The 14,215-nt window shown below is 47.9% G+C and overlaps 1 protein-coding gene across 1 annotated transcript in view; it reads right to left on the bottom strand.

The window, feature by feature from the left end:
* Positions 1–912: 912 nt before the first annotated feature.
* The window catches only part of EFTUD2 (elongation factor Tu GTP binding domain containing 2), a 32,983-nt gene continuing 19,680 nt past the window's right edge, over positions 913–14,215 (bottom strand). The window contains exons 15-27 of the mRNA XM_006278579.4: positions 12,976–13,169; positions 12,304–12,415; positions 10,749–10,889; positions 10,042–10,143; positions 8,840–8,922; positions 7,580–7,666; positions 5,953–6,079; positions 5,387–5,474; positions 4,469–4,587; positions 3,741–3,835; positions 2,921–3,074; positions 2,426–2,533; positions 913–1,755 (exon numbers count right to left, since the gene is read on the bottom strand). Coding sequence (XP_006278641.1) covers positions 1,660–1,755; positions 2,426–2,533; positions 2,921–3,074; positions 3,741–3,835; positions 4,469–4,587; positions 5,387–5,474; positions 5,953–6,079; positions 7,580–7,666; positions 8,840–8,922; positions 10,042–10,143; positions 10,749–10,889; positions 12,304–12,415; positions 12,976–13,169 — 1,506 coding nt within the window. The 3' untranslated portion in view covers positions 913–1,659. The remainder of the gene's footprint in view (positions 1,756–2,425; positions 2,534–2,920; positions 3,075–3,740; positions 3,836–4,468; positions 4,588–5,386; positions 5,475–5,952; positions 6,080–7,579; positions 7,667–8,839; positions 8,923–10,041; positions 10,144–10,748; positions 10,890–12,303; positions 12,416–12,975; positions 13,170–14,215) is intronic.

The following is a 14,215-nucleotide window of genomic DNA, read 5'->3' as shown; positions in this document are numbered from 1 at the left end:
ATTCATACAGGTTTGGAAAGTCTTAGAACCAGAACAGAACATTAGCCCCGTCAGCCCCAACGCAAAAGGCTGGGAAGGGGCACAGAAGCAGGTCAGTCTGCTATCTACGCTCATACCAGGTATGACTCAAGCAGGGGCTTTGCAAACTTTGGCCCTGTCTGACTGCAAGGGATGAGCAGCAGAGGTGTGGGAGGGAGGTCAGTGTCATCAGCCACCCTGTCACTGGCTCCTCTTCAAGGGCTGACAGGAAATGAGACAGCTGTCGTGACAACTGTACGTCAAGCAAACCCCACACTCTTTCCACGCAGCGACTGAACAGCAGGCAGATGGGAAGGAGTCTGGCTCCCTCTGTGCTAGGCTGCCCTCAAGGCAAAGATGGGCTATGAGGTGTTTGACATGAGCAGTGCTGTGAGCTAAGGTGAGAAGGGCCAAGAAGATTTACAGAGATGAGCAGAAAAGGTAAAGTCCGGAGCATGAGCACTCAGTGTCATCTATGAACCTGCCACAGCTGCCCATAAGTGCTCTAGAAAGAATAAGGTGTCTGCACAGAAAGAAGGAGCTACAGCAACTGACCCAGAACCCCATCACCTGGACTCAGGACCCAAGGGCTCCAAATGTCTCTTTACAGAAAAGGAAGCACTTACCTTGCCATGTCACACGACTGGGTGATTCACATTCTGCTGTCAGTTGCATTTCTATTACTGCCTTACCTGGCACATGCTCCCCAGAAGCAAGGGGCACAGGGATTGGGATGCATGGGAACATCGGTGACCACTGGGTGGTGTGGTTTAAGAACAGTCAGCACAAGAGGTCTGTGCTAATTACATGGCTCCAGGATTCACTATGTGCACTCTGAACCAAGAGGCTCTCCCTTCCAGGAAAGCAGACAGCAAATGAGGACACAGACACAGCCCCAGGTGAGGGGTTTGTATTCAACTGTCACAAGGGTAACAAAATAAACTTGTACAAAATAGAATTAAAAAGCAAGATTGCCAGCAGGTCCAGTCTCCTGCTGCCAGCAGTGGGGAGGTCACTAGGAAGCCCCCACCCAGAAAAGGAATGTCTGCCTTTCTTCAGCAGCCACAGGAGATGCTCTGTCCAGCAAGTGAAACGTATGATGTGTCCCTGGCTTCAGGAACTTGGGGCAGCTCCTGGCTTTAGCAGAACTGCTGGACAGCAGGGCAGGACTTTCAAACATGTCCCCAGTAACCTTAACATTGTATTCAAAACTGCTGCTGACAACGGAGGAATGCACACGTGGGGAATAACCCCTTTGTGCCTGGAACTGCCAAGTGCAGCTAGACGATTCACTTGTCTGTAGCACCCGAAGTGACAGACTGCTGGTGACAAAAAGATAAACTCCTGACAAAGGCAGCAGGCATATATGCTCTGTTTGATTAGGGACAGAGATCTCTGTTCTAGCTGGCACCAAACATATAGAGCTTAGAAGCTCAAGGACCAAGATATTGCTGTGGCCTTGGCAGAGGGACTATGGATGCAGTTTGCTGCATTCCACCTACAGTCCAAGAGCAGCAGGGCTCAGAGGGACAGAGATGATACCCTGAAGCATGTGATAAGGAGAGGGGCTCAGAAACCTGGGCAGCGGACACTGGAGCAGTCTCTGGTTAGCCTCTGCTGCAGAGAGCCCGATGAACATATTCACATAGGGTAGTTCAGGACAACATCCTGCTTCGCCAGCTCTAGCAACATGGGATCGTCGAAGAACTTGCTGATGCTGACGTCCTCGCTCAAGCCCTGCAGAATGAGAAGCAGCAATGTGATGCTAGAAAAGTTCATGTAGTCCCTAGCAACTCCCCCCAGGGCAGGCACTTGGTCAGACAGCTGGACTGACAGGTACAGCAGTGGACCCATTATGCTACAGCACAAGAGATGCATGTCTAGGGCTTGCTGCAGACTTTGGGGGCTCCTCAGCTCTAGTTGAGCCACAGCCACCTTTACTATCTGATTGGCTTAAGGAAGGAGCTCTAAAATAGGTGGACAAATGCTGACAGCTACCAAATGAGGGCGATTCATTAACAGGTGGAAAGTATCCCCAGATGTGAAGGAGGCAAGTGACCCACAAGCCTCTGCACTTGAGGGTCCAAGACATCCCCAGCATGCTCCCTAACCCACTCTGAGTAACCCTCTTCCCCAGAGAACAAAGCAAGGTCATATTTGGCACCTATGTTCTAATAGACTGTGCTAATGATGCTCTTTACTAAAGCTGTTGAGTCTGGCTTGCCCCAAAGCATGAACTTGGTTACAGGCTTGCTGAAAGGCACAGTGGTCTCTATGGTTGCAAGAACACTAGGCCATTTCACAAGGGGATGACAGTTGTGGATCCCATGGCACTCCTGGATGCAAGGTGCATGCTGTGCCAACATAAACAATCCAGACGAGTCCTGGAGGTTGCTGCTGGCCTTACCTTCCTGCGCCTGGTCTTGATCATGAACTCTCTGGCCAGGTGAGGCGCTGGCTGGGGCTCTAGGGGTCGAATGATGATGCTCTTGTCCAAGGGATCTCCAGGCACGATCTAAAACAGGATCAGATTGTCAGCCTGGGAGAGAACCATCACTCCACCATGGAGGGCCACTGGTTTAAACTCATATTCATGAACAACCCTTAATTAGAGCAAACTGGAAAGTACTTGAGGGCATCAGAGTCCAGAGAAAAATTGGGAGTCACTGCCCTCAGCAGCTTGCCTCTTCTCCTTCATGGAGAATAAACAGGAAGCAAGCTTACAGCAAACAACCTGGGACAGATCGGAGGCTCTTTTTTACCTCCCCTCATAATCTTTATTTCCTTTGTTCAAATTGTACAGCAAGGATGGCCCTTCCCAGGTCAGCACAACACAGGTCTGCAGTGCCAGTCTGGCTGGGCAAGATGCTCTCACTGATTGCCTTAGCCAATGGAAACTCACCTGCCAGTGGTGGAAGACAGACAGTGAGAAGGCCTGTCCCTGCGTGTGTGTCCTCAAGTCGGTTTCAAACCCAAATGAATCAATAGCTGGGATGAAGGCTTTGATGGTGTAAAGAGGGGAACCTGGGATAGGAGCGTCCTGGGTCACATGACCTCTGCCAAAGAGTTACAAGGGATTACTCTTCCTATATCTGCTCCTGAGGCATTAGACAAAAACCACCCCTCACAACATTATCTTTGCTCATCCTCCCAGTCAGCACTGTAGACCAGAGCCAAGTACACTCAAAGGGCTGGGTTTGAGCTCTAAGACTCTATATCGGGGTAGGCAAACCCTGACACACATGTCATAACATGGCACACAAAGACTTGGCATGTGTGCCTCAAGGCAGACAGCAAGGAAGGGGCCGGGGCTGCACTGCTATAACAAGGATTGGGCCCCTTGTGGCTTCTCCACTGTCTACCCCTGGCACATCAACATCTTATAAGTTGAGGTTGTGGGTGTTTTTGGCACTATGCCCAAAAATAGTGCCCACCCCTGCTCTTTATCATTCCAGTCTTGACAAGCCTACACCCCAATCTCTAAGCACGGTAGCACTGTCATGACAGGTGGGATCTCCTGATGAGGTCAGGCACCTTTCACAGGTATGAATTCCATTTAAATATGGATTCCATTTCAATAAAGATGGACTCTCACTGGTTTCCTGTATGCTACAACTCCCCGGGGATGCCAGGGGGACAGGACTTCTGGGGTAAAGAGGTATGGCCTTGCAAACATGCATGTGATACGATCGCAAACAGGCAAACCAGTTTGTATAGCTTACCTCCGCCTGGCCAGCACAGTGTAGACTGCAGACACGCAGTCAGCAGGGGCCTGCACCTCCACAAAGTAGTATGGCTCCATCAGACGTGGGGTGGCCTACAAAAAAAGAGAGAGACAGGAGATGCCAGGCATGCGTCAAATGTAGCATGAGCCTGTCTGTACCTCCAGCACTGTCGGGAAGACAAGGATTTACTGCTGTGTATCTGATCCCTGACCCCAGCCAGTCTCCAGAACAACTGCCTTGTTGCAGACATGTAGGCTCCTGTCAAGCTATTGCAGGTTTCTTGTCCATTTTACAAGCTCCTCTGGGCAAACCCACACAAGGAGCTACCCTTGTCTTAGCTCAAAGCATCTTGGCTGGTCCGTCCCGTCCCCCCCCCCCCCTCAATCTCTCAGCAGACCAAACACATCAACAGAACTGGAGACAGAGCAGATACTGGCACCTTCTCAGCCAGGCTGGGTTTATGCAGTTTGTAAAACAGGCTGACATCACTTATTGCTAGGCCAGCCTGCCTGCCTACCTCCCAGGGTGTTTGGAAGATTAATTGATGAATGCACCGATTTAGACTCAACTCCCTGGGATAAGGACTTGCTGGTGTCTGTATAACGCTACACACCTCCTCATCACTCACTACCGCTGCTCACTGGAACAACTGGCTCCTCACAGATCTTGAAGGAGACTGGTGCAATATTAGCCCACGTCCCCTCTATGCACAGCACATTCCTTACCATAAGAAAGGCAGAGTATACAACTCTCCTGGCTGTTGGGATAATCTGACCACCTCCCCGGTGTAATGGCTCTTGAGCAATCACTGCATCCAGAATCTTAAATTTCACATTGCGGATCACTGGGAGCAGGGAAGGAAAGAAGACAGTTAATGATCTCCTGGGACAAAAGGGATTCCACAAACCCCAGCAGACTGCTCCTCCCTGGGACCACCTGACCCATCCCCAGAGACCAGGTGTCAACAGAAATCTAGGGCTGCCAAAGGACATGCTTGGAGGCTTCAGCCCAGAAGGGACCATTACAGTCACCTAATCAAGGCTGTCTCACTTCTGGGTGGCCAGGGGCTGCAGGGCCCTGGGCCACACCCCGACTACACGCTGCACAGGCCAAAGGCCTCATGATACAGTGCATGACCCATCTCAAGCCACTGCACCATGACTGCATGCACCTCCCTGCAGTACCTTCCCAATGCTCCCACACCCTGCACATTGTGCCACGTGGATCCCTCCCACTGTGCCATGCAATGGGAAACTTGGGCTGTGCCACATAGGGTTTCTGGATCCGCCCCTGAGTATTCTGGCCATGCACTCCCTTGGTCTCACCTGCAGGGGTAGGCTCAGACAGCAGAATCCTGAGAAGGGAGGGAAAGCCCAGAGACTCAGGTAGCAGCAGCTGCCAGAGCAGTGGGGAAAGCAGTACTTGGACTGAGAACGGTTTGTTAAGCCCTTGGGGGCTACAAGAGGCCCACAGGTCACCTGCTGGACAGCCCTGACCTAGTCCAACAGCCTGCTTAACACAGCTTGGGGGCAGGGGGAGGGGGGGAAGAGGGGGTTTACCCCAGAGAGAACACCAAGATGCTTAAGAACTAGTGAATTCACTATTCTGCTTTATTTTCACTTCTTCTAAGCTCTCTTACTTACACTCATCACAGAGGGGCCCTTCCCTAGTCCCCCACTGGAAACCCTGCACGATGCTGTCCTTCACAGAGCCCAGCAGCGACTTATCCACCTAGAAGGAAACAAACTTGCATGTTAAGAATCACAGATACTGCATCAAGAGGCAGAGACAGAGACAGACACGTGTTTCTAAGAGCACTGTTTGAGCAATCCTCCTTTCCCAGACAAGAAAGAAAAGAAAGAGATCTCGGGACCATAATTTTCAGAGGTTAGAATTCAAATCTAAGGAGAAAAGTGACTTGGTTTTTCAAGGTGCTAGGAAACACTAAAGGACAAGCTGCTTCTTTGGCAACTCTGAAAACTTTGGGGACAAAAATCACAGCAAATCAGCAGCAAAGCTGGCACTAGGCAAGAGTTTCCCCTTGTCCTAATCAGCAGACAGCACTTGTTCAGAACCTTTTCCAGGGGGACCTGGGAAAACTTGCTTCCTCTACATACTGCAGGATGGACAAAGCTACTTCCAGCCATTCTGGTGTGACTACACCCCACAGGAGCCTAACCTAAATGACCCGCTCCTGTCTGCTGCTTACCTCTGATGGCAACGTGTCATCTACCAAAATGTTTGGGCCAGTAGCATCAGGTCCAAAGGCCCAGATGGAGCGGGCAGCCAGCAGATCCCAGTCATATTTGGTCTGGAAGAACTCACCTAGCTTTTTCCTGATGGAAAGGGAACAAAAAGGGGAAAAGCATTAGGGCACCCAGTTACCACTCATCGTTTAGAGACTTGCTCCTATTCCCTGGGGCTTTACAGCTCCCCAGTCTTTAAATGATTGCTCTACTGGACCACAAGTGCTTATGAACTAGGAGGGTAGACAGTTTAGACCTGAATCCCTTTTGGGTTCCTATTCCATGGGGGCTCTAACTTGGTGTTGTGCAGCTCCCAAATCCACACATTTCCCTTTGATCTTGCATGCTATCTACCCTTCAAAAGCTTCTGCTTTCCTCAAAAGAACAGGCGTTTACTGGGTCAGACCATGTTCCATCTTGCCTAGTCTGCTGTGACACAGGGGGGCTGAGAGCGCATGCTGAAAGGGACAGTGAACTGGGTATGATATGGGTTTTTTCCATTGTTCCTTCCCAGTTGTAGCCTCCATCATTTAAGATCTAGGAAGTTCTGATTCTAAGGTTGTATCCTCAATTCCTGTACTCAATAACTACTGATGTACCTTTCCTCCAAGAATCTGTCCAATCTCTTTTTGAATTTGGTTGTGGAAGCAGACAGTTTAACCTCTCGTAGCAAGGAGTTTCACACTTCAATTACAAACTGTGTGAAAAAGAACTTCCTTATGTTAGTTTTAAATTTACTACCTACTAGTTTCATTTTGTGACCCCTAGTTCTTGTATTTTTATTGTAAATAACTCCCTATTTACTGCTTCCTCGCCATTTAGTATTTTGCAAACTGTTATCATGTCCCCACTCCAGGATCTCTTTTCTAAACTGAACAAGACTAGCCTCTTTAGTCTCTCCTCATATGGAAGTCCCTTCCTATCACTAATCATCTTTGCTGCCCTTCTCTGTACGTTCTTTAGTTCCTCTGTATCTTTTTTGAGGTGTGGGGACCAGAACTGAGCACAATATTCAAAGTGTGGGTGCACCACAGATTTATAAAGGGGCATAATGATACTTTGTTTTCTTTACAGTTACCTTCTTAATAATCCCTAGCATTCTGTTTGCCTTTTTGACAGCTGATGAGCACTGAGCTGAAGATTTAGTGAACTGTCCACAATGACCCCCAGCTCTCTTTCTTGTGTGGTAACAGCTAATGTAGAGTCTATCATACTGTAGGTATAGTTTGGGTTGTTTTTATTAGGGGTGTGCTGATAAAGATTTTCTTGGCGGACACCGATAGCCGATTATTCACTAGGCATATCGACTGATACTGATCCGATAACTGATTTACAGGAATGCAGCCAGGCAATGTGGAGAGCAGGGCCCTGCAGGTAAGTCTGTGGAGGGGAAGGGGCATGGGGGAGGGAAGGGGCATGGGAGTCAGATTGAGGCCACCATGGTGAGGGAGGGAGTGGGCCAGAGGCAGGGGGCACTACGCAGCCAGGGTGGTGAATGGGACCCCAGAGCTGGGGCAGAAACAGGACGGAGCCATGGGCAGGTCGTCCAGAGGGGTGAAGGAAGTCAGCCATACTTCAAACCAGCCATACCTGTTCCATGTGATCTGGACCACCTCATTCTCAATGTCCTCAGCAAGCCCCTTCTCCAGTGGCTCTGCAATCATGGTGATCTTGTTCCTGAGCAAAAAAGCAATGCCCATTAGCTGGTAGAAGAGATAGGAGTCTTTTGAGAGAGATTTAGCTTTAGAAGGCTGCAGTGAAGTGGAGTAGGCTGGGAGGAACCAAGAGACAGGTACATTGTGCAGCATGTGGCTAGGGAGACTTAAGTCTTAAAGCATGCAGTTTCCCAGGGGAAGGGACTTCCCACTATCACCCTGGAGAGACCATTTCAGAGCTGAACTTGGAGGGAGAAGAACTATTTAAGCTGAAGGACCAAAAAAAACCCTACCACAATCTAGTTTCAAGATGGAGTTTGATGAATGCATTAATGGGATTCCCTGAGTGGTTTATAGTAGCCTGTGGTGACAGGGGACTGGATGTGATAACCAAGGAAGCTCCATCCAGTCTGATGTTTCCAGATTTCACCCTTCAGCAATTTTCCTTGGTATTCTGCCTACACTTCCTTTTCAAGCCACCATACACCTCCTAGTTATACCTCCCCCTTTGATACCCCAAACAGTCCCTCCTCTTCCCTAGGCTTTACTTTTTAAATACTCTTCTTACACTACCTCAGAAGGTGAAAGGGAGCATTAGGCTGCAAGGCTCCACTGGGTTGTGGAAAGCAGCAAAACTATTATGGATTACTAAAAGCTTAGAAGCTGGAATTGTGCTCTTGTGCATGGCAGATCTTGGGGTCAGGGTAAGGCTCCTGGGTTCGTCTGCTCTGGGACCCCAGAAATACATTACTAGGTCTCTGGGATTTCAGACAACAGATGCTCTGAAAAGGAACTGGGAATTGAAGATTACAACTGAAAGAAAGGAAGGTGGGAACTTCTCAGCTGCTTTGTTGTGGGGAGACTGTGGAGGTGCCCTTTCTGTCTGCACCAGCAGATGGCACAAGGGGACACAGAGATGCCTTTCAAATTAGTGGAGATATACAGTGGAGTTATGAACAAGAGCCACTGATGTATAAGGGCATGAACTACACAGTGCGTATGAGCTACTTAAATACACAGCTTTTCCAGACAGCAACAAATTAGAGCAGACTCCTTGGACACTGAGCTGGGAGTTGGTAATACTTAAGTCTACAGTGAAAAGAGGCTTGATCTCTTGCAATGCCTGATCCAATGGACACACCAAATGCCCTACTAAATGCCCTGAGCGCCACCTTATCAGGTGACCAAGCCTTACTTCTTATTGGGTGTCTCCGCAAAACACTTCAGGGAGGAGGTTTCCACCACAGTCTCACAAAATGTCACAACTGGATCAGCAACCTTCAAAAACAGCAGCACCAGTGGTTTGTCACTTCTTTGCATTTATCAACTTTACAGTAACACTCAGACTATTTGAAATCTTTAAAACTCTGATAGTTACTAGCAACTCCTGAGATCATTAAGACAAAAAGTGATTCAATTAGTGATCGTATAGGTTGTAGCTTTGGCCCATAACTTATACTCTGGGCTCCACAGCACAACGGGAACATAGACCACAGAAAACCCCACCAAATTCTTTGATAATGGTAATCTATTGCCTCTGCACAAAATACCTCCATTCACATACCTCCTTCTCCTCCCCAAAGGCATGTGGATTGGAATTTTGAGTTGGAAGTGGTCACTGATGTACAATTCATCAGAAGTTATTTTTAGGAATTACCATTTCTGATTGAGTTTTTCTACTGTATTGAAGTGGTTCTGCTCTACAGGGCTCAGCCATTGCAATGTTGCATGGACAGCCAGCTCTCAATGTCTTTAACCCATGTGTAGATCATGAAGAGGAGCTTACAATGGTTTCTCTCAATCCTTCAACCCTGGTGGCTGCCAGTGGAACAAGCATAGCCCCAGCTGCATGTCTGTCTCTATGGCCGATAGATTTCTTTACCGAAATAGTGACTCAACCAGTGAGATGAGATGGATTTAGTTTGGCAAGTAGCAAAAACCTGCTAGAAAAGCAGATTGTAGACAATAGCTCTGAATTTACTAATCATGAGTCTAAAGTACATAGAACAATTAAAAACCAGGTATACACTTTAGGTTTTCAACTTCAAGGGTAAATGCTGCAAAATCAACAAAATCAGACTGTGAAGTCAACCAGACTGAGGAGCTCTGGCATTTCACTGTGGAAGAAGCTTGACATTTCTTTAGGGCAGAGGTAGAAACTGCCTAGCACTTGCATCCCAAGCAAAGGGATTTGCCTTAACATCTGTTTGACCAGAAAAGTCTCCCTACATCTTGTGAACCTAAAGACATAAAGAATGGCCCTAATATACTGTGGAGCAATGGAGGTTGTGGCAACAAATCCCCTTCACCAACCAATTTCCACACCCCAGAGATACTTCTTATGTAGAGTTCCCAACTTTCCTCAGTAAAAATGGCAAGAACAAAAATCTCTCTCACTTTGATGTCAATCTCTGAGTACATCTTCCGTAAATCATGCATCACGCAGTCCAAGTAGAGCTCCCCTGTACCCAAGATCACATGCTCTCCAGATTCTTCCACCTGAAACATGAAGAACAGATGGACTTAAGCTACACCATGACAGACGCAGTATGCTGCATCCCTTCTGGCCTACTCCCTTCTAGCCCAAGGCAACATTAACCAGGAATAAAGGTGTTTGAACCAGAACTAAATGGGAGAAACTCCAGGCACCTGAGTCCAATGAACAAGGTAAGCAAAGATAACTTCCGGCAGGCAATGGAGGGAGAGGAGAAAGAAGAGCCCCAGCCTGAGGTTCTTAGGAAGTGGTGCAGGACTGTTTGGCTATGAACCAGCTCAGAAGAACTCCATACCCAGCCTCTTCTGACAGTGTGTGCTAAAATGTATTGTGGGAAAAAGGTATCTTCACCACCTTCTTTCATAAGAAGGTATCTCCAGGAATCACACAGGTGTCCTGGCTGGGTTAATCCCTCTGAGAACCAATATAGAAAAGAGCTTGGAAGCAGACTGTCATGAATATGGAGATAAAAAGATGAAGCTAATAATGAACTATTTTTAAACATGTTAAATAGCTCAAACTGGCAGCATTTTTGTGGGCCAAAGAGTGGGACATGGCCTGGGAGTGAAAGAGCTAGGGGCATGAGGATCAGCCTTGCCCTGGCACACACCTTGGTGGTGAGTGATGGATAACTTTTGTTGACTTTCCGCAGGCCATCCAACATCTTAGGGAGCTCTGAAGGGTTGACTGGCTCCACAGCTATTTTGATGACAGACGTGGTGTTGAACTTCAAAGGACGAAAGATCTGAGCCTGAAACAAAACTCAAAATAATAAGATTCCTACTCACCACTTTGTAAACTGGCTACAGTTGGAGCCTTGAATGAGAAAAAGCATGTGGGACCATATCATGGAGGCTGTACAGTTGAGAAAAAGCCTCCTCCAAGGCAGAGTGCTTCTTCAATCCTCCCTCCATTCCTGGTAGTAACAGGCACCTCTCAGTACCCTTAAAACTGATCACTTACTGGGGCTACCTTGCTCATAATAGAAAGCAGTGGTTTTGTGTATGTAGGAAGCAGGGCAGGGAAGTCACTAGTGCTTGAAAGGACATTGGTCATTGAGCAGCTGTCATATCCATCACAACAATGGCACTGCCCTAACTAGATATCATAGACATTAAGGGTGGAAGGGACCTTGCAAGATCATTGGGTCCAGGCCCCAGCCCAAGGAGCAGGAAGTCAATTGTGGTCAGATCACCCCAGCAAGATAAGCATCCAAGCATTTCTTAAAGGTATACAGAGTAGGTGCTTGCACCACTTCTGGGGAGAGTCTACTCCAGAACCTGGTAGACTCAGGTGGTAAATACGTTTTTCCTTATCTAAAAGAGTTTTCCAGCAGTTTGTGACCATTAGACCTTGGGGTGCCCTGGTGAACAGATGTTCTCCCAGTTCCTGATACACACCCCTTATATACTTATAGGCTGCCACAAAGTCACCCCTGAGCCTTTGCTTCTCCAGGCTGAAGAGTCCCATGCCTCTCAGCCTCCCCTTATAAGGCCTGCTCTCTTGACCTCTAATCATATGTGGGGCTCTCCTCTGGACTCTCTCAAGCTTCTCCACATCCTTTCTGAAGTGTGGAGCCCAGAATCGGATGCAGTACTCCAGCTGCAGCCTCACCAAGGTTGAGTACAGTGGGAGGATGACTTCTTGGGTCTTGCTTGAGGTGCATTGGTAGATGCAAGCCAGAGTTTTATTTGCTTTGCTGGCTGTGGCATCGCATTAGTGGCTCATGTTCATCTTGTGGTCAATCACGACCCCCAAGTCTCTTTCAGTCGTGGTGCTAGTGAGTGTAGCATTGCCAACCCTACAGGTATGATGTGGGTTTTTTTCTCCTGAGGTGGAGCACCTTACATTTCTCCGTGTTGAATGTCATCTGGTTTTGATCCGCCTACCTTCTGAGCCTGTACAAGTTGACCTGAGTTGCCAGCCTGTCCTTTAGCAAGACCACACTTCCCCATAATTTGGTGTCATCTGCAAACGTAACTAGTCCGCTTCTGACACCCAAAACTAGATCATTTATGAATATATTAAAGAGTACTCGTCTGAGTACTGAGCCCTGGGGGACACCACTGGTTACCATGTGCCATGTTGACTTGGTTCCATCAACTATCACTCTCTGGGGCTATCACTCTGCAAGCAACTAGGAGCAATGCGGTCTCACACAGTACCTCCTCATTGCCTCTGGGTTCCGTGATGGTTGCAGTCTTCACAATGGGCTGGTCCACTCCTTCAATCAGCACCCAATTACCAGCAGGTACCCGGTTCACCTCTATGTGGTACCTACAGTACACAAGATGGGAGTGTACTGAGTACAATCAGTGCTGTGAGGCCCTTCATGGTGCTGCCTGACACAATGCTCCACTTTTCTGGAATCACAGACCCCTCATACCCCAGTTATCACATAAACTTATCTGAACTTTTCTCCAAGCAGCTCAGTGCCTAGAAACCACAGCTATGCCCACTAGTTGATGCCCTGCACCCATTCAAACCTCTCTTCCACTGAGAGATGCAGATAGTACAACAATGATGACAGGAAGACCTGGTGTTTAATTTATGTCTAAGGGCAAGATAATGTAATGAGATAACACCTATATAAACTGTTTTTCTTTCTCTCTCCTCTATACATCACTGTTCCCTTTGCTCACACAAGTCTTGGGATAGGGTTACAGCCAATTCTCAGTCTTAACTGTCAGACAAGGGACCACACACCAGCAGCAAATCACTCCCCCAGCCCTTGAGTTTCCCTCCTCTCATTGAAGTGCAAGATAACGATTAACTGTTATTTTTCTTCCAGAGGAACATAACCGAGAGTCTCAAACTCTCCACTGACACTACCATACCTTGCAACCGAGATCCAGAGACGCCCCACAGTGCAGATCTGGGAATCCTCCTCGTCCTCCAGGGTGTAGTTTTCTCCAAGGACCTTGACAGGCTGCCCTGCATGGATGGTCCCACTCAGCACCCTGCCAAAGGCATGGAACTGCACCCCATCATCCGTGCTGTACATTTTTGTGGTGTGACACATTAATGGACCCTTTCCCCCCAAAAAAGAAGAAAGCAAAATAAGTCAATTCCAAGATATGCATATACTCCCAAAGCAGAAATCAGACCTAGAGGAATCATTGTGAATGCAATAATTGAGGTTTGTTTCCTGGAACTCAGGCTGGAAGTCACAAGGAAGGTTTTTTGGATCCTCAGTTTGCTTCACTGCTTGGAATTATGAATCCTCTTGCCTGTGCTAATGGCATGATGTCACTCAAGTGAAAACCAAGTCCAGCAGCTGCCATCCCTAAATGGCACCACCAATGTAGCCAGCAGCTGGCCTAGCTCATGGAGCAACGTCTGATGGGATTGCAAGCGAAACAATTTGGAGATGGCTGCCCCTACCAGGACAGAATACCTTGAAAGTGAGGTTGAAGAGATGAGAGTGACCTGCTGACCTGCCAATTCAGCAAGAAACCTAAGCCCCTGTCCACTGCAAGCAAGCCAGGGCTGTTGGAGGTCCCATCTTTCAGACAGAAGCCAGGTTGTACCCACTTGTAGAAGATCTCATGACCATATCTGCCTTTGTAAAATCCTACCAGGGCAATTGTATTTCAAATACAAATGGAATCGTATGAGGTACTATCCCTTTCAACAGTTTAGGGTGACCACTGCTTTGCTATTCAGAACTCAGCTCTTCACTTCCTCTTCTAAACAGCTGTCTAGCTTTGGTGGTGCTGACAAATAGCTGCTGAATTCCATCCCAGGCAAAGCTACATTGGCAGATGAATGCAAGATTCTATTCCACCTAGTTCCAGCCAGCTTTTCCAGTTAAGAATTTCGTGAGAGAATCAGCCTTCACTGAAAATAGCAAAAAAGATCAGCACAAGGACATGAACAACTAATCACCGCACTGCAATACCCAGCAGCTGTGAAGTTCTGACCTAGTCTCTGCCTTTCCTCACATCCCTCCCTCTCTCTCTCGGGCTGCCCTGGCAGGCTGCTAATGTTTCTCCAAGTGGAGAGATTTGTTTCAGTACCGGATGAGAGATTTTGAAAAGCTGCGAGTCAAATCTGTGCAGAAGCCTCTCACTGTGG

The sequence above is a fragment of the Alligator mississippiensis genome, chromosome 4, assembly GCF_030867095.1.
Source record: "Alligator mississippiensis isolate rAllMis1 chromosome 4, rAllMis1, whole genome shotgun sequence".
Taxonomy (NCBI): Eukaryota; Metazoa; Chordata; order Crocodylia; family Alligatoridae; genus Alligator; species Alligator mississippiensis.
Note: the sequence above shows the minus strand (reverse complement) of the source record. Positions and strands in the feature narration are given on the sequence as shown.